This window comes from Mesitornis unicolor, unplaced genomic scaffold, assembly GCF_000695765.1.
Source record: "Mesitornis unicolor isolate BGI_N332 unplaced genomic scaffold, ASM69576v1 scaffold6732, whole genome shotgun sequence".
NCBI lineage: Eukaryota > Metazoa > Chordata > Aves > Mesitornithiformes > Mesitornithidae > Mesitornis > Mesitornis unicolor.
The window spans coordinates 77,745-98,796 of NW_010169784.1; the positions used below are offsets into that span (position 1 = coordinate 77,745).

Here is a 21,052-nt window from a genome sequence, read left to right on the forward strand (position 1 = left end):
AACTTGGTTATAGTATACTTGACATTTCTAAAATATGGGTCAATATATATTTGATTCTGAAAGTGGTGCCTCTAGTTTCAGAGGCCTATCCATGTAGTAATAGCATTGCTGCAGCTGAATTAGTCTACTGTATATTGCATCCTCTGAGATTCATCTTCTACTCCTTAGCAGTTGAATCTATCAGACCCTGCAATAACTCTTTTTTAAAAAAAAACACCACCTGCCTTTCTTTGAAACACTGAAAACTTTCATCTCCTAAGAACTCTATGATAAAAAACCAATGACAGTCTATTCCAGATTATAGTCTATTGTATTGCAGTAAATAAAAAGTGTTTCATTTTAGTTAGAAACATAGAATCATTTAGTTTGAAAAAACTTTTAAGAACATTGAGTCCAACCGTAAACCTAGCACTGCCAAGTCCACCACTAAACTATGTCACTAAGTACCATATCTTCATGTTTCTTAAATACCTCCAGGGATGGTGACTCCACCACTTCCCTGGGCAGCCTGTTCCAATGCCTGACAGCCCTTTCAGTGAAGAAATTTTTCTTAATATCCAACCTAAAGCTTCCCAGGTTACACTTGTGGCAGTTTCCTCTGGTCTTATCACTTGTTACTTTAGAGAACAGACTGACCCCCACCTTGCTACAGCCCCCTTTCAGGTAGTCGTAGAGTGTGATAAAGTCTCCCCTGACTCTCCTTTTCTCCAAACTAAACAACCCCAGTTTCCTCAGCCAATCCTCATAAGCCTAGTTGATTAAATTGTCCTTGTTTGGGTTTTATTACTGGTCTGACTTTTGTTCATAATGTCAATCTCCATGTAATGCACATAAATAGGGCATATACATATACTATTCCAATCTAATGATTTAAAGAATCATTCTGAAGTGTGGTATTTTTAGCTTGACCAAGACAGTTTTTTTTATGTGAACATACATAGCTCGATAAGTAATTACGTTGTCCAGCGCTCTGAAATGCCCTGTCTTTATTGTGGAGGGACCATCATTAGCAGGTTAAATTTAGATTAAAGACTTGCACATAAAAGCTTGGAGACATCCATGTGCCTAAACTGAGAACAAAACCTTCTATTATATTGCAAGAGGACCCCAGACAAATGCATAGTAATAGTAAAACCTGTACATTTTCTTCTGAAGTGCAAGTTCATTTTCCAGTTTCTCATTGTGCTCATAAAGGTGATTGTGTAAAGACAGTTCCTTTTTGTAGATGCAGAAACAGAGGGTTTAGCCATGCTCTCAAAGCAAAGAGTCATCACAGTTGGACTTCATCTTTGGACTCTAATGGGTCACCTGGTGCCTGTCACAGAAAGCAGCAGAGTAACTGAGATGTCTTTATACACCCTTGCATCAAAGCTGTCACCTCTAAGAGAGTGCCAACAAAACACAGTTGAATTTGGTCATAGTCAGATCACTCTCTCAGGTGCTATTTGCAACAGAAATCACAACGCTTTAATCGGTTTAGTGGCAGGGCAAACTAGGTTCAGGACAAATCTTTCCCCTTTAAAAAAATATTCAGTATAAGATAAAATCAAGAGACTTTATACTCCTTGAGTTGAAGTTATTCTGAGAGAGAAGATTCTGCAAAATTGAGTGGACACAGATCTCGGAGGCAGCAACTCCGTTCTTTCCTTTACATATTGTCTTTCTTCGGTCCCTGAGTTCAGTTACATCCTGACATTAATTGTTCCTGCTGTAGATCCTCAACCTTCCCTCCTTCACCTGTCTGTGTCAAACTGAGCTCAGGGGAGGACAGGAACACTGCAATATCCTGTATGTACTGATAGTTTCTACACTGTTGTTCTCAAGGCCTTAGGAGAGATGGTGAAAAGAGCAGATTTCCCAAATAGTATTGTAGAATTATAGGCAATTTAGGTCAGAAAGGATCTCCAGAGGTCTTCTGGTCCCATCCCACTGAAAGACAACTCGGGTTGCTTTTCCAATTGAGTTTTTAATATCTCCAAGAATGGAAATCACATGACCTCTCAAGGCATCCTGTTCCTGTTCTTGGCTACCATCTTGGTGAGAAAAGTAAAAATTTCTTTAAAATAAATTCCTAATACGTAATTAGAATTTCCTTTGCTGCAGTTTGTGTCAGTTACCTTTTATTCTGTCTGTGCATCTCTTAGAAGAGTTTGAGTCTGTTAAGTAGTTCTAGATAGCAATGAGAGATCCCCTTAGTCTTCTGTTCTCTAGGCTGAACAAACCCAGTTCTCTCAGCTTCTCCTCACGCAACATGTACTCCAGGCCTTTGACTGTTTTGGTTGCTCTCTGCTGGACTTAGTCCAGCATGTCAGTGTCTTTCTTTGACTGAGGAATCCAAAATTTCATCCTTCAGGTGTGGTCTTTTAAGTGCTGGTAAGTGATTGCCACTTATAAGAGTAGTAATCACTTCCCTTGTCTGAAGGAGCTAATATATCCCAGGATGTGGTTGGCCTTCTTTGCTGCAAGACCACACTGCTGGCTCAGGTTCCACTTGTTGTCCACCAAGTCCCCTAGGACTTTTCCTGAAAAGCTCCTTTCTATCCACTTGTCTTCTAGCCTGTACTGTCCATTCAGGAATAGTCCCATGCAGGACTTTTCGTTGAACTTTATGAGCTTTCACTTAGCCCACTTGTCCACCCAGTCAAGGTCCCTCTGAATAGCAGAGTTTTGGCTAAAGCCCCTCATTTGGTGTCATATGTGACATTGCTGAGGATGCATTCTAATTTATCTCCAGCTCATTAATCAGGACACTAAACAGTATCAGCCCCAGTGTCAACTCTAGTGGAAGACCACTTGTAACTTGCCACCATGTGAATGGTTTATTGCTGAACACAACCCTTTAAGCTTGGCAGTCCAATTTAGTTTCCAGGCACCTTATAGTCCACCTATCCAAATTAAACCTCAATTTGACTATGACCATGCTGCGCAGCTCCACACACATTTTCTCCTTACGCAAATTCATCCCTGTATTTCTGTTATGAACCTAATCCTATCCCTCTGTTACTAGAAGAGAAATGGTTGTGGAGGAAGGCTTAACCTGCAGCTGACCTTTGAGTGAAATTATTGCATTAAGGTACTTTGAGTTTCCTTTTTTTAAAAAAACGCTATGGTTAATTTTTAGGCATGTTCAGTCGGTGCTGCTGCTTTCCTTCCCCTAATCCATTTCTTAGAATATTCTACTCCTCCTGAATCTTGTCCAGTCAATAAACTGCCCATTAAGAGGAGGGAAAAAAGTTGCCTGATTTCTTCTGAATGCAAAACCCCAAACCTCTTTGTCATCCAACTATAAAGAAATACCTGAGAGGCTATTCAGCCCATGAGCCACATTTCCTTCTCTGTTGCTAGGGCATTTATTGAACACCAGTCCAAGAAAAGCTGTGACTGGTTCTTATTCATTGTGCCCATCCCTACAATTAGCCTTGAGGACTACCGTTAATATTAGAAGTCAACCAAAATAATTATCATCTGTGCAAGGTGCATTTTTCCTCTTCACATAGTCCAAAGTAGAAATTTTGTAAAATTGTTGACATTTCAACCCCTATTAAATGTGATGCTTTTGAGAGAATCAAAACAAAAAAACCTCACATAATTAAAGCAATGTTCCCTATTCACTTTTACTTTTTGCTGCTTTCTGAGGAAGAAAGAAACACAGATAAGCATCATGGGTAAGGTACAGATCCAAGATAGATGATTTTTGGAAGATGTACTTGCTTTCATCAGGGCAAATATTCAGCAAATTCCAGCAAACCTCCTCGGTTTTTATCCATGGAAACAAGCTTTGTGGGATCCCTTTTTCCAAACATGCCTACACATGTTGATTCAATGACTGGACCTCCTACAGTAACCCTGTATGGTCTGTACTATCCTGTGATTTCTCTTCAGGACAATTCTCCGTTACTCTGGCTTGATATAGAGTTGTGACACTCTTTTGCACTTCCGTGTCTTGAGGCACTGACATGTAAAACAGTACATTCAGAAAGAATGAAAATATGCATGAGAATCAGTCCAGGATAGATAGCTCCCTAGCTCTTCTTCACTCTTGGCTTCCTGGTCATCCACAGAGCACAGAAATTAGTTGGTAGCCTGACTTGGGGAGCAACCTGTCTTTTGCAGAGAAAATTTAAAAAAAATTAGTGTAATTTGTTGATAGTTCACTCCAGGAAGTGCTTCTGAAAGTTAATATGGATAGGACTGTACTGGCACCTCTTTCCAGTCCTTCAACACTGCATCAGAAGACTTCACACTCTCTAATACTCCCACATACCCTGATGACATTCTCCAGTGCACACAACATAGACACTCAGTTCCATGCTAAAAAGTCTCCAATCTAGAAAATTGTAATGTGGCTCTCTCATAATGTTGGACACTGAGAAATCCAAGCAAAATAGTTATGTCTCAAAAATGAAGCAACACAAACTAGGCCCTCAGAGGCAAGTACTATGTAGTATGAATGTGGCTAGCCTGCTCTATAGCAAGATAGACCCTGAACAGTGTATACAACCACTCTATAGTCCTTGGTCTGGGTTCTAGGGATCACTTATTGGAGCAGATATATTTTAAAATGTAGATTTAGCTACTTGCCCAGGTCTAATCTCCACAGGTCAAAGATGAGTACTTATAAATTAACAAAGTTCAAAGAAAATACTGGAAAATTTTCCGTAAAGTTGGGAAAAATGGCTCCAGGAGCTTATCTGGGCATGAGTCAAGGGATAGTTTGATCATAGCTTTTTAGTATCTGCAGTAGAAAATCACAGTTCTTAATAGAGGGCTTGCCAATTTAGCAAAGGTTCAGCAAGATCAAATGACTGCAAGTTCAAAGACATGTTCCAATTAGAAAAAAGGGAAGTATCCTTCATCAGGATAATTAAGCATTGGAATAACTTATCAAAGTTTGTGATAGATTATCCATTACTGTAAATTTTTAACTCAAGACTGAATGTTTTCCAGAAGTTATGCTCTAGTTAAAGGACAAATTGATTTTGAAAAGTCCTATGGCCTCTGTTGTGCAAGAGCTAAAAATTATCTTTTCATATCTTAAATTTGTATTTAACTGGGACCTTGTTTGCCTCTCAACTGAAGTCACCTGAGCACCCAGGCAAATGAAATCACAGGTAACCTGCCATGTAAAACTTAGAGCATTTTTGGTATTGAAGAAAGGAAAAGTTCTTTAAAACTTCATAGAAATTTTCCACATTTGCCCCATGTCACTTTTTTTAAGTCTCACATTTCAAAGTGCTTCATAGTAAGATGTGTACCTGACCATCTTTTTTTTAGTGTCACCTTTTGGCACCTCCATCACAACTTTCAGACACAGAGATGCATGCTGAGTAGTTGTTGGGTGATACTTGTGCATGGCAGCGATCCAAGACATGTCTTTGAGACAGCTCACCTCAGCTCAGTTGAGTGGTCATTGCCATTGAGCTACAACATACAGAAGCTGGAACCTCCCTCCTCTCTCTGTTTGCTGGTCTGAAGTTGGAATGTGTTATCTGAGGTTTAAAACTTCTGGGTTTTTCTGAGCAAAATCTTACCCAGTCTTTTGAATTTCAAGACAATTTAATGATTTGCCTGTTTTAGGGGTTTTTTTCCCTCTTGGAAACCATCTCCCTAATACGCCAACTGAGAAGTCCCTGGAATATTTACTTTCCACTGATTTTATAGTGTATTCTCCATACGCTATATGCTCACAAGGGTCACAGAGTGCAGAGACTATAAGAAAACTGAGGAGCTTTTTAAAACCCATGAAAGGAGCTTCTTCACAGGTGGTTTTCATCTCCTACAACTCTTAACACAGAGTTCAGGAAACGCAGGGATTCAAGAAAGGTTACTGTCCTTACTGTCTTCCTTGACTCCCAAGCCAACCAAAGCAGATGGGACAAACTCTACCTTCCCTTTCTGATTTTGCTTATATTTGTCTTTTTGCCAGCCATGCTGTTTTCCATTGTAAGATTTAGGAAAACTTTATCAGCAGTTGGGGCAGGAAAGTGTATGACTTTGCACTGCTTCTGAGCTATGTAAGAGAAGGCAAATTCCTCCAGGTCTGGAGATGGTTTTTCTTTGCTGACCTCTGAGATACCTATAGAAGTGTTACTTCTACAGTACATAGGAAGGGAGAGCATTACTTATCAGGGTGGTCTACAAGTAGCAGAGGTTCTCCTCCATAGACTTCTTAAAAGGCTAACGGCTCATGACTCGTCTCCTGTAGACCTTTAAGACTCCTGAATCAAGGGATTTTTTCTGCAGCAGCCTTTGGGGCTTTAAGAAAGTTTGAGAAATTCAAATAAAAGTCATTAAAGAGAAAATAGGAAGCATATGTTTGGTTTTTTTCAAGTTATTCATGAAGAATAACATCTAAACAATAAAGAAACAATTAGAAAACTAGGAAATTCTGAGCTACAGTCAGTAACTCTATAAGAAGTCAGAATTATGCTTAAGTATATCCTTCATCTTAACTCTGCCTAAAGAGAAACAGCATACTTCGGAAGAGAGAGAACAAAGAAAATAAGTGTTGCATTTCATTAAATGGTCATCAGGAAGTGTAAATAAAATGTTTATGATGCTTCATGAGGAACCAGGCTCCCAACAGAGGGACTGCACTACATTTCCAAATGCACTCTATCACAGCTTCACTTTCAATACATGTGCAGAGAAAACAAGGGCTGTTGCATTCTGTCACTGTGCCCAGAGGGACACCCACTTTCCATTTCAAAACAGCTTCTCAGCCCTGTTTTCTCAGTGAAAAGTTCAAATGTGGAGTCATCGTTTATTCTCAATTAACACATTGTGCATCCATGCAAGTTGGTTTTTTTGGTTTTGGTTTTGGTTTGTTTTTTGTTTGGTTTTTTTTTTTGAGAAAAAGGCTGGTGCATGTAAGTTCATAGTTAAATAATGTATCAGGATACTCCAGAAATGTGTTAGAATGACAGTGCTTTGGTCATACTGTGTTAAAAACTGTGAACATAAGCTATGGTTTTATTACACTAATGATACTGCTAGTCAGCTTATGAGCAGCAGTTAGATAGATTGTCTATAAATCAAGTGAAATAAATGCAGTGATTTTCATCCACACAAAGACTAAAGATGAAGATGTAAAAATGCATGCAGTGGCTTGTTGTAGAATTGCAGATTTATTTAATTTTTAATCCCTAACAGCCATATGTTTGTGTATGTGTATGTGTATTTGCTCTTCATACTGTGGGTGAAGAGCAGAGGCCACAGTCAGTGCTGTGGAGATGAGGCCCAGTGGATACCAAACGCAGTCCTTAGCAAAACTGGTCATTTGGGCCCTGATTCAGCAAAGGCATAGTCACGTTCCTAGTATAATGCACGGTGACCACATCTGTTGATTTCAGGTACATAAATCTGAATTAAAAGAACATGCATAAATATTTGCTAAAGTACGAAGCAATCAACACTATCATGGCCCTTCTCCTGGGATAGCAGCTACAAGGCCTTTCCATAGCACCTGAAACTGAGGTCAAACTTTTGGTGCCAAATCTATTTCACAAAACATGGTCGTTTGCTGTTGTTTGTACTGCCTTTAATCTCTGAGTCAGTTATTTACTGCAGCAAATCTCCATAATGTCAGCCCTATTTAACATTATTTCTTACAGCATCTAAGACTCAGTGGTTTGGTGTATGGTCTTTGGTATACTGGTTCGGTATTGCAAAATCCCAGTTGTTTTTTTTTAAACTCACTATTGCTTTACAAGATGTTTTGAAGTGTGTCTTGCCTGTCTTTCTCAGATATTGTAATAGTACCTACTTCCTATCTGTCTAGATAGTTCGCTGTTACAGGCTTAGCTTCAACAAGAATTTTTAAAACCCTGACAAGGATAGGCTCTGAGATGCTGCTCACATAATGTGGCATTGCCTCAACAACTCACAAAAACATCCTGTTCCACCTGAAAGAAACAGGCAAGATAATGCTTACTGAAAATGATCTCTTAGTAGCTACATTTTTTTTTCCCCAAAGCACTGAGTATTTTTTCAGCCACCCTAAAAGGGCCATTGTAATAAATTGATTGAGTTTGAAAGCTTGTCCAGTTTCACTATAACTTCTGTAAGTGATTCTGTTCTATCTTAAAATGTTGTTTATTACTTTCTACTCTACTATATAGTCCTCTCTGAATTTCATGAAAAGCCATAGGCTGTGTTCCTGAAGCAAGAGGTAGGGATGCCTGGTAGCATTCCAAGGGAAATTGCTGATGTTTCTGAAAACTTTCAATTTACTATTCATAAAAAAATACGAAATGAAATATTTTGTTATGGAGCAGATTAACAAAAAACTCCCAAACAACAGACTATTTTGCTGAGATGGCCTGAGCTACCTACTGAAACCATTGCTTAGTCAAAATGTTGCAAAAACAAAAGAAATTATTCAGAATGGATGAAAAAAGGGCAAAAGGACAAAAAATTCACGTGACTCTTCAAAGTTTCATCACACCCAGAATCAAACTTTTCCTTTTAAGGTTTTGTAAATCTTTTTCACAAGATTTTTAATTTGTATTGGTTTTGAAGTGAAAAATATTGTTTTAGAATAAGCTGGTTTTTAACATGTATCGAAAAAACAATTTACAGTATTTTCCAGCTGAGATATTTTTCTCCAAATATGCTAATTCATATTTTTGCCCTGTTTTCTCCAAGCTATTCCCCAAATTCGCCCCCCCTTTTTTTTTCTTTTAGTTTTAGGAGGTAAGGGGTTTTTGTGTGTTCTGAAATTACATTTTTTTAAAGAAAATCCTTTTCTTATTTGTTTTCTTGAGCAGTTCAGAATCTGTCAGATTTTGGTAGTTCAAGCAAAATCTCATCAAGCAGGGAGAGGAAATGGCATTTGAGTAAAGACTGGACTAGGATGTGTTCCACATGTTTAGTATTAAAGCATTATTTTTCTAAGAGCTCTTTGAAATATTTGCATCTCTGTATATGCCTGAACTATTTCCTCAGGAGAAGGAAAACAGGGTGTTCTGTGGCTGATCCTAGTTTGTTTAATACTCGTGAGACATTTGGGTTGCCACTTTTCTCTTTTTGTTTATTTGCTGCCAAGCTTTCCCTTTGTTTTTCTCAGGTAGGTTAGGGCAGGAAAATGCCGCACTCATCAAAAGATGAGAAGTCCCACTGCCTGGAGCCAGATGTTCTTAAAATATTCCTTTGATTTTATTTTTTTTTCCTCTGGTTTCTTCCTCCCCCAGCACAGCAGCTGAAAGTAAGTCCCTTTTCCCCTTATGTTCAGCTGTATGTCATCTTGAATTTAGTCTGAGATTTCAGTCAATTTAAATCTTAGGGATGGGGGTCCTGAGGCAAATATGTCCCTTATTTCAGACACTTTGCCTGCAACCCAATTGTGCAGGTTGGAGTTAGCTCATTTGTTATGATTGCTTTTGGTAACAGAACAATCGAGAAGTAAAACTGGAGTGCGTTCTTCTGAGGAAAAGGCAATTCTTCCTCTGCATGAACTATTTAAAAGTTCCCAACACACATGCTTTTGCTTTGCTTTTACACTAAATAATACTAATTAGGTTAATAATATTAAATTCTTCTCTTAGTAGAAATCTCTTATTCTCAATAATACTAATGTGTAAATATTTAAACTTGCTATAAATATTCTCCGGTACTTATTTTTATGGCAGCAGTAAATTAGAATTCCACACTGCAAGCCCTGAACAGAGGCTGTACAGAGTTGTTAAACCCAAGCCTGTAGGTGAATTAAAATAGAAATCACATTGAAATTAGTCTTGACGATGGAACATTAAAAGCTTGTGAATGTTTTCAGTAGCTATGATTGCATCATAATTTAATACATCCTTTCTCACATATATTCCAGTTTTTCCACCCCATCTGCCTCTTTTACTCTCAGCTGCTACCATGATAGCCCCTCAGGACAGCATAATCTCGTTAGCTGTGATGCCATAATCTGCTGCTATCATAAGAGTGGAAGACAAAAAAATTGGAGAATACTGCACATACTAAAACATTTCTTCTTTTCCTTTTCAGACTAGAGGCTTAAAGAAATTAAGAACAAAAAACATTTTATTGTCTATAAATTATAAATACTATTACATTCAAGGTAACTGAATCTTACAATTAGTCTTTATATTTCTTAGTGAAGAATCTCCTCAGTTGTATTTCACTATTGAAATGAAGCTGACAGTTCTTGCCAGCTGGAAAAAATCCACTGCCAGAGTGGAGCTTCTCCCACCCAGTTTATTGCTGCAGCACAAGGAATGTGCTTCACATTTGTCTAGAATTTCAGACAATGCACAATGGCTCTCTTAGAAGCTAATGCACACACAGTGCATCCTCCAAATAGGCTCTGGTTGTGCTGGAGAGGAGACAAATGCACTGGCAGAAATACGTTGTAGCATGTTGTGACAATACATCCCTTTCCAATCCAACAGCTGGAAGCAGAAAGGTTGACTGAAGATGAAAGGGGATCCCTCCAGTACAGGTTCCAGCATCCTTGGGAGCCAGATGGACAGAAATGGAAAACAGAACTAAAGCAGGCCACAAAATTCACTGCCAGAGAGGTTTTGGTTTTATTCATGGCGATGCCGGGTTTTACTAGAAAAACATTTGCCGTGCCATAGAATCTGAAGACAGGAATGACCTGGAGCCTCCTTTGCTCTATTCCCAAACTTTGCGGGATTGTTCCAGGTGTATTTGCTAATCTGTGTGTAGTCTGGTTTTTAAAGACTTGTGAAATAAAGCAATTTTTCTGCTATTTTTAGGTTATTTCCCCACAAAGGCTTTAGGAGAATTTTTCTTTAAATGTTCAGACTACATTTCCTTTCTTATTCTCATTACTTTTAGTTTTATCATCCTAGACTCCCTCAGGCAGCTTTTCCCGGTGCCTGCTTTTTGCCATTTCATATTCTTCTGTGTAGCTGTTATGTTTCTCTACAGTTCTCCTGATATTTTTTTTTTCTTTAAGACCTCTTGTAATGTCACTTGCAGATGTCATTACTATTCTGGTCACTTCCCTCTTCCATTAATGAAGACGCGAAACAACACAGAACCTACCATTGCTCTTACTAGACACTTCCTGTCAACCTGCTAGGCTGCTGTTTATCAGTACTCTTCCTTTATGGTCCTTCAGTTTGCATTCATTCCCCATGACAGTGCTCTTATCTAAGTCTTTCCAAATTAATTTTTCAAGTAAAATTTTCTGAGACGCTGTAGGAAAGGTTTTGCTCATGCTTCAATCCAGCTTCATTGCTTCTGCTGTTTTCCCTTCTTCTGCACTAAGAATTTTGTCCAGACAAAAAGCAACTGAGGACTAACAATGCGTGTTGAGATTTTCTTTTCCCCCTTTGAGGGTAGCTTCCTGATCTGAGGATCCTACTCTATGAACACTCACTGCTGTAATGGCAGGCACTCTCAAAGGCTGGGTTATAACCAGCACTGGTAAGCTGTTGTTACTTAGGTTTCAGGGGTTGCAATCAGATGTGTCAGAGGATTCACTAGGTGGAGGAAGGGCTGCAATTTCATCTCATGCAGTGTATGTATTACATCCTATGCAGTAAGTATTAAGGGCCAGATTTCATCCCACTCACATTAAATAAAATATTTTATGTGAGTGACAAAGTTCTCTTTGTCCCAGCACAATCTTCATTTCAGGCCAGATAGAAATGAACTTAAACAGTGGGATTTTGGAAGAAGCTGATCTCTGTTCAGTGTGAAGATGGCAGAAATGTTGGTGTACTAGATAACTCAGGATTGTCTTTACCCTTTTCCTAGTAGACAGTGACTTGACAGAACATCTTCTTGAAGCCTGTAGCTTTTCACCCTAAGGAGTGGAGAAGGTCATTTCTGAGTGTTAAGAGGTTCCTTCTTTCTTTCTTATGGGATATTGTTTTATTCTCTTTGGAATGATAATGACCTTTGGACAGACTTAACCTCCATCATGAGAATCACCAGTATTCACTCATTTTTTAAGGAATAATCCCAGTGCTAATCATGTCACAATGAACTCGAGCTTTACCAGTTAAGGAGACTACTAGAAATACAGCATCCTTCTCTTGCTTCTCTTCTTCCCAGTTTTACTCTTCTTTATCTACTTTAGCATTTTTGCAAGCCTATATAACCTAGCATTCATCTGTATGGCATCTCTCAATTTCTTCTCTGCAGCCTCAACGGGCTCAGGAAAACTTTCTCTTAGTGGCATCTTGAAACCTGAAGCTCTTTTAGTCAACCTCCTGTGTTAGCACAGTTAGACTGTAGTTTCCACTAATAGGTCTCTGCTCATGTCCATGTTTTAACTGCAAAGTCAGCACATAGACAGGATGGGCCTTGAGTGGCATGTGACATCATGGCTTCTCTTGTTCTCTGCACCGTGTTTTCCTTCAGGGGTTATCTTGCTGCTGCTTGATAAGTTACGGAAGATGAAATGGGAGCAGATGTGGAGGCTCACGGCGGAGCGGGAGTTAATGAGCATGCTGTCCACTTCGCTGGCTGACCAGGTGAGTAGAACATTGCAGACTAGTGATACAACCACTACTTCATGGATTAAGGAAGGTAAGAAAAGGAAAAGGGGTGAGATATGGAAAAAGCAGGGGGATTATATTGTGCCTCTAGTCACCATTTGTTGAATCATTCAAGGGAAAACGTTTAAGAGAGGAATGGAGATTTACTCATGAGTTTTCTCTTACTACACTGAAATTTTTACCTCCTCTGCACAGATGATTCATAAGATAGACAAATGGGGTTTTCAAGCTTTAATTTTCTGTCCTCCTTTCTTTAACATAAAGCTCTCCAGACACTAGAAGTCCAAATATATATATCTTTTCCTACTGGTTATTGTCTAAGCTGACTTTAGTTTTAGGAGTCTCCAGATATTCTTTACTGTTTCTGGCAGATGAGTCCCAGCAGTCTTTTAATATACTCCTTGCCACAACACTCCTGTGAAGGCAAAAGCTCTGCTGTCTCTCTGACACAGATGGGAAACTGAGGCCAAGAGAAGAAATAGTGTGCCTATACACAGAAATGTGTATTTACTCTTCATGAGTCCTGCCAGCTCTCATTTTTAAATCCAGAAACCCTGTTAGTGTAGTACTGGACCTGAACCAGTGAGTCTTGCTCAACAGCTTGAGTGTATTAACTCAATATAGCATCATATTTAGATATTTTTACTGCTTTGAGCTATAGCTGGGTTATGAACAGGCACCACCAAGGAAGCGTGCTGCTTACTGTGCACATAGAGGTGTTCACTTGTGTACAGTATCCTTGTAGGTTGATCCAGAAGCTGCTAAATGTCATTAAAATTATTCTTACAACTTCACTGTGTTCAGTCAAGTCCTGAGTTGCTGTCTATTACTTGCATGGGGCAGAATTTTTTAGAGTGGACCAAGGTTGCTTATGTCTTACCCTAATACCTTAACCACAAGGCTGTCCTTGTAACTTACTTCTCCAACTGGATGGCTGCATAGAGGCAGAACATGTTCTGTACCTCATGGTGCAGATCTGTCTTACATGCCTTTTTCATGAAATACCTAGAGTAGTTGTTGCAACAATAAAGTGCTAGCTAAAATCCCACATAGTTACTCACTTTGAAACAGGGCAACTGCCAGGATAATTTCCATACTCTTTACTGATGCGTGATGCAGTATTTATTAACCAGGCAGTTTGTCATTTACTGCATATTACTCTCCCTAGTGGCTAGAAGAGGAATCGCATCTCTTGCCAGGTACATGTTTTGAAAACTTTGCTGGAGTCCCTTAGCTCTGGGTGTCAAGAGAGCCTGTTCCTCTTGTTCAGATCTACATGTCACCCCTTTGGTTGATAGCTCCCTCTATGGAAACAGAATTATGCAGCAAAGTTTGCAGAGTTCAGCTCGCATAACCATTTGCATTTCTCCCTGTGAGGAGCAGGGAGAAGGATAGTCAGCTCGGGGAGGGGTTGAGATCACCTCACTGTAGAAACGATGTGCCAAGCTGTTTCTCTGGTTTTGTCTGCTAGGATATCTTCAATGCAGTCATCAAACAAAATCCCTTCCTTGTCTACCAGCTCCCGTGTTTCTGGAATGTGCAGCTGTCTGATCACACTCGTTCTGAGCAGTGCTACAGAGATGTGTCTGACCTGAAGGTATGTTTTACAGGAGGTTGGATGGGAGGTGTCCTTTGCAACAGAGAATACAGGACTCCACTATGACAGAGAGATTAAGTCCCTTAAGTAGAGGGGGAAACTAAAACAGTTCATGAGGACACCCAAGCAGGGGAAGCAACTATGACTTTAGCTTTGTGCATTTTGGCTGCTAGAAAAGTCAAAGATGGATGCTGCTTTGGGGTTTGGCAAGGTGTTAGAGAAGGGCTTCACCTTCTTACATACTGTACCTGACCTATGCCACTGTACCTTACTCCTGAGTTCCTATTGCTGTCCCTGTTCTTAGCTCTTCCTAGCGAAAGAATAAAAAAAAACTCTTTTTTTGAACTGGATAAGTTTGAAACTCTTTAATCAACATCATTTAATGGAGTGAAATTCACAAAAAGGGTTGGGCAGCCTCTACCCAACTGGAAATACATTAGCCAAAATTTAAAGACCTTGCACACTCCATCTTTATCCTTTGCATATACTTAACCCAGCCACACTGACACTAATTTTTCCAAAATCTGCCTTGGAAAAAAAAGGCTTAATAGAAGCCTATTAATTGAATAAAATGAAGCTATAGTATCTGTTTAATAGTAAATTTTTCACTGTTGTCAAGTAGAATATAAAAGCAGGATGGATTTGTACAGATATGGTTAAATTAACATCAGTTGTGCTGTGGACATTTTGAAAGGCCAGACTCAAATGTCACTTGCAGGGAGTTTAGGACTGGAGCTGATTAAGCTTCTGCCAGGTGTAGAGTAAGACTGGCTGGCTAAACAACAGTAGATTCCACCAGAGCAGACTAGTGGCATCAGAACACAGTAAATATTAAATAGCTTTTGGCGATTAATTTTAAAATTCAGTTAAGGTTCATATACTTAATTTATGTTTTGAGAATGCTTTAGTAAATGAGGTTTAAAAAAAAGCACAAAACAATAGAAGAGGTTGTACAGAACCTCTGGAGCCCATCCAAACCCCACTCAAAGCAGGACTAACTTAGATCAGGTTGCTCAGTGTCTTGTGTAGTTGAGTGTCAAGTCTCCAAAGACTGAGATTCCACAGCCTCCCTGGCCTCCTGTTCCAGAGTTTGACCACCCTCATGGTGCAGTATATTTCCTAGATCTAAGCAGATTTTCCCTTGTAACAATTTGTAGAGTAACAGCAGGAGTGTTCAGTATGAACACTAGATACTGGATGAATATAGAAAATCAATCACCCTCGATACACTGATTTCAAAAGCTGTACTTGCCAAAAGACAGAAGATCTACCACATGGGTTAACTGACTTGTCAAAGCTGGCTAGCATTGCTTGAATTTCATATCTAAAGTATTCACAACAAACTATTCAGGTATGGTCCACAGAAGACAGCTTTTAAAGTTAGATCAGTATACTGGTCAGTACGCTGATCACTAAATGTTTTATGGTAGATTTTTGTAGGGCAGGGTCAACACAGGGACTTCAAAGTGTCATGGTTTTATGCCTTGTAACAAAGTGCTTGTAGAGATTTTAGTTTTGTGCTGATGTTGAGAATCATGTATGACAGCAATTGCAAGGCCTGAACCAAAAGGAGAGATGTAGTAGCAGGAAAAATGTTTTCTAAAAGATGAATTTTAGAAGAATACACCCCCTACCTGGGAGATACCATAGTATTTTTCTGTGAAGTAGCAGCTGACATTAATTTATATAATCCACTGAAACAGTCACACTGGATTCAACACAAGGTTAAGACACATACATTTACATGAGAAAAAGATACTGAAGCTAATAACTGAGGATCTAGGGCTTAGTTCAATTGCCTAAATACAATTTGAGTCACCACAGATACTCTCAGATATCTGTATGGGTCTGACAGGTACAACACAGACCTTCAGATGGTTATACCCTTTTGGCATGGCAGCTGATGGGCAGGCAGGATAACCCTAAGGTGTTTTCAGTGTTGCTATACATCTGTATTTAGGCAGCTGAACTGTGATCCCCTTGAGTGGTTTTAGAGACTGGTTAAGCTCACCTCAGAGCAGACATTTGATGACTAATCAGGCAAATTACCCTTTAGACTCCAATGACTGTATTGACTAATCTGCTTCAGGTGTAGGGCATCTAGCTCGTATGTAACACCTGCAAGTATGCATTTAATAGAAGTATCTTGAAAATATATTGAATCCTTTCTTCATTGTTGATTAACAAATTTATGTTTACATGTATAACTTAAACTTGGTTGTTTATTACCTTGTATTGTATCAGACTGTCAGTTCCATTACAGCATAGGCAATGAAGTCTAAGACACATAATACCCTCCACTGGCATTCTGGTCTGAGGTATTTAACTCAACAAGGGGTGCAGACACATAAGCAATTTCTTTGGCTAAATTGAACTTATTCACACTGTTAAATTTATCCCCTAAATACTGAATTTGGGCTGAAATCCTTTGCTTTGAAAGAGAGGCCAGAGCCTTATCTAGTGCTCATAAGCCCTCTGGTTTCAATAAAGCTCTTCCCATATCCAGCAGTTAATGATCTTGCCTTTAGGCAGCACTGTTCAAAATTCTTCATACAATTAAAAAAAAAAGCAGAAACCAATTAAAGTTGTGAATTTGCATTATGAAAATTAGCAAAATTCTAGTTCTGAAAAGAAACGGTCTGGTTTGGTATGTGGTCTTCTCAAAAAAGCAACAAATGTCATTAGCCCAAGTTAGAGAATATACTGTTAAAATCACCAAAGTTGGTCAGTTCCGTAGCATTTAGTATGAATGGTATGACACAACATATTTGCCACATCCTGTATTTCATGGTAAGACTGGAATAAGGAACGAGGTAAAAGAAACCTCCAGGGTAAGAGGGAGAGAAAGACAGATTGTGAAGTTTGTACTGGAGGATTAAGAAGGATAGCGTAGGAAAGAAGGAAATGCAGGGAGAGATTTAAATTCCAAGGTAAAGCTGGCCCAGTGAAGTATTCCTCAGTCAAATCAGACTGCATTCCTCATGTCAGACTGAAAAGCACTGATTTAATTCCATCTCGCCTCAAAGTCCATGGGACTTGAGGATTTTTCATCTCTTACACACAACACTTTGTCAAATAAACTTAGACCCTCAGGGCTGGCTGCTGATCAGGGGGGATGTGTGTGTGTGTGTCTGTATGCACACTTCTTTACTGCTTTGTTCACATTCATGCGAACACAGGATGACCAGCCTGTGGAGCACTTGAATATTTCATATTGCCTGAAGAGGATTCTAATATCTTTTGTCTCTTTATAGTTCTCACGAAGTTGCATCTCTATCCATTTTATTGATTTTTTTTTTTTGGTCCTGTCTTATGTTAGAGAAGGTCAGATGTTTAATGACTTCTGATCTCTATTTCCTTGCTGCAGATGAGCAGCATAGACAAATTTGGAAGGACTTGCATATGGATATCTTTAAAAAAAAGGTGTTAGAATAGAAATATTTATAACCAGGTTCTGTGTTGTTAGTGACCACTAATTTTATATCCATCTAAAGCAACATCAAAATAAGACAACTTTATTATTTTTATTCATCTAAATGCTTACTTTCTCCCTGTTTCATACTATATAATGCTAGAGGCTGCACTGTACACAACCAGATTGAAGTCTCTGGGCTTTGTTCTGCTCTCTGTGGAGTATGGAACCAAAACTTAAGTAAACAATTACATTTACAGAAATCTTCCTTTCCCCACCTCGAGGGCACCTGTATTAAGAATGCTTTGCATCAGCCAAGAATGTCTGAAATGAACAATTTTAACAGAAAACAAAGAGCAGGCTAAGAGGAAGCAGATGCCCTTTAATTCTTTTTTGCTAAATGAGCCAACTGCAGTCTCTAAAGGCCAGAAGTGTTTATTTTTGCATGGCATTTGTTACACCTTGGAGAAACACTCAGGAGCTGTTACTGAAGACTGACCAAGAGATTTGGAAGTGCTAATAGGCATTCTGTGCAGGCATCCACTGACCATCTTGCTTATCTCAGCTCCTCGCATAGTCCCCAGTAGCCCACCATGTCAATGGTCAAGCACATGTGCTGTAGGACCATGGCTTGCTGGAATTCACAGCCTGTGGGGCTCTGCCTGGAACTGACATTCATTTATACATTACTTTTGCTGTGTTGGGCCCTGTGCTTGCTTTTCTTTTTGGTTAATCGTTTGTTCCTGTCTGTAAGGAAATCCCAGTTACAATTGGCACAAACCAAATGGCAAGAAAAATCCTATGAAAGAAGGTAATGAATTGTGATGCCTCTGACAATGAATCATGACCTCACTGAATGAGTCAGTCATGAAGAGAAGTCTGGTTGTCAAGGATACAGATGCTATTTACATGCAGAGAATCTGATTATTCACAATCACAAAAATCAGATGCTGGACTCTTCAATGGGAATGTATCAAATTATTAGAATTTACCCACCCACCCCAAAATAGGGAAATGCTTGTAATTCTGTTGACGGCTTTTCAAAATGGTTTTGAACACAGATGATACTAAATCAGCAGGCAGATAAATAATTAACCTCATAAATTCCCCATTCTGAAATTGTGTTATGTGATTCACTGCATCCTCCCTGGCAATTTCCTCCACACTGTAACAACTTTGTCAGATTGCCTACAAAAGTTTAAAGAGCTTCTTGTCCATAACCCAATTATATCAATTCAAATCTGCCCCAAACATGACCTATTGCACCTCTTTCTGTCCCAGTCCCTGAACCACCCGGTGCTGTCCAAGCACCTCAGCACTGATCTGCACCAGCTCTGGCATTCTGCTGCCTTGCATCTTTTAATGCCAACCAAGGGACAGCTACACTGGGAGGTGTAAGGGCTCAAGAGGGTTAAACATACCTCTCCCTTGAACAAACGTTGCAGTCAGTAAGGTGCTGCTTCTCTGCCAAAAAGGGAGCACTGTGGTATTACAGAGGTATTTTTAGGGGTGTTTTTTTCAGTTAGGAGGCCTCTCATAAAACAGTGGTACAGGAGTTGAACAGAGAGCTGCAAATCCTTTTGAGGAAAAACTGAGAACTTTGAAAAATACAAGGTAGGGACAGTCTGTCAGCTTACTGTCATACAGCATAGGCAGTAAGCAGAGGAGATTCCCAGGGCACCAAATCAGGGAGGGCAGGGATTTGAATCCCATATCCAAAAGCAGTGCCTGGACCTCTGGGTTGCTGGCTACTCCAGCGTGAGTTTCTTCCACTTATGTAGTTCAGAAATACTGCTCTGAAATCTCTCTGATGACATTTTTGTGAAGTATTTGATCCTTTCTGAGAAAATTGGTTCTTTTATTAAACCATTCATTTCTAATAAAACACAGTTTAAAAACAAAGTTTCCAGACATTTCTATAAAGTTTCCAGACATCTCTAGTCAAGGCATAAGTTACACATGTAGTGCTTGTTTGTAGTGTGACTTGGGGCGTATTTGAACTTTTCAATAACCCGTGCCTAAAAAAATGCCTATTGAGATGGCTTTAAAGTGGCATATATAGGTGGCTTTACTATGCAGATTTGCTGAACATTTAGCTCCTGTTGATTTCAGTGAGAATTGTCCGGTTGCTAATTAAGTTTTTAAGCAGCAAAGCTCCATCTACAACATACTATTTTTTCTTCTTTACCTAAATTATGAAGTGCTCATGGACATAAGGGTATCTTATGGGAAATTAAACCTATTTAGGCTTAAATTTAGGCTTAATTTATTCTTACTTTTTACCCCTTCAGCCTGGAAAGTAGATGTATAGGTAGGTGTACAGGATATCCTGTATTCTCTGATTTTGTAAGAGCTGAAGCAGTGAGAAATTATCAAGATGTGTCTTTGGGTAAAAAATGGAAGAGATCGTGGTTAAGGAAACATTTGGCTAAATACTTCTTTTGGAGAAGATGCTTCAGGGGAAAAATAGATAAAGGTACCTACAGAAGTAATATTGTGTTGAAGCTTATCGTTAAATGGTTTGAACATCAGATTTAAAATATTTAATCTGCCCAAAGGGGACAAAGCAGCTGGAAACCTTAAGGAGGTTTGCTGGGATTTTTGTTTTCAGTATATTTCACAGATAACTGACCTTAGAGCCCTCTCCTACACTTCACCAGCATATAACATCCTCTGTTACCTTCCGTCTCAGATCCTATTGCCAGTCTACGAGGCTCCAGCTGTATCATCGTTTGAGTGCTTTGTGTCAGAACCTGGTGAATAAATGGGAACTACTGGTGCAGTTATCCTGTTTCACTAGGTCATGAGTGTATGGAAGTATTCCAGGGGGCTGACTGAGCGTAATCAGTGAGTGGTAACGGTTGCTGATTAACTAGGATGGTATTAACAGAAATGTAGATAGTGCCAAGTTGCTTAATGACAACTAACCAAGTGTTAAATAGATGTGGAATTTTAAGTTCTGATCTTTCAGTGCTTAAATTGCTAAATGAAGATTAAGAAGCATGTTTTTCTTAGTTCTCAGGAGGCCTTGATCAAGAGTGGGAAGGATCTGTGGGACAGCCTGGAGGCTAGCACTGTTCCTGAGCTGTCCACCCAGATAATGGCACTGGGATTTTATGTGTTCTAGCTGCAGTTTCCTCTGTAAGCAAACAGAGCTTTGGAATAACATAGAAACTAGGAGGGAAAATAGAAGAAGAAATAAACACAGTATTATGGTGCTATTCAGTCTTGGAAAGGGGATGTTGTAGTAATGAGATTTTTAGTTTGTAGATTTCCTTTCTCTTTTTAACGTTAATATAACAATTGCTTAGTCTGCAAGTGAAGTGGATTCTAAGTTTGGGGTTTCCTTTTCCTTTTATTTCCCTGTAGTCTCTTTTTAACTGGGTTTGAGGGTTTTTTCTCCAGTCAATTCACTGTTGCCCACAATGAAGTTTCTAATGTAATGGCCATAGCTTTACCTGTGCAGCCCATTGTTTTCATCATGTACCTCACTGATGTCCGTGACAGGCTATGCAAGGATGTCTTGGCCTGTATAACTTCTGCTGTAGCTGATGGTGCAAT

The 21,052-nt window shown here is 39.2% G+C and overlaps 1 protein-coding gene across 1 annotated transcript in view; it reads left to right on the forward strand.

Moving 5' to 3' along the window:
• LOC104536753 (glycosyltransferase-like protein LARGE1) overlaps positions 1-21,052 on the forward strand; it is a gene marked incomplete at both ends in the record, with an annotated part of 92,849 nt that overhangs the window by 68,753 nt on the left and 3,044 nt on the right. Inside the window, 2 exons of the mRNA XM_010179467.1 lie at positions 12,346-12,458; positions 13,954-14,079. Coding sequence (XP_010177769.1) covers positions 12,346-12,458; positions 13,954-14,079 — 239 coding nt within the window. The remainder of the gene's footprint in view (positions 1-12,345; positions 12,459-13,953; positions 14,080-21,052) is intronic.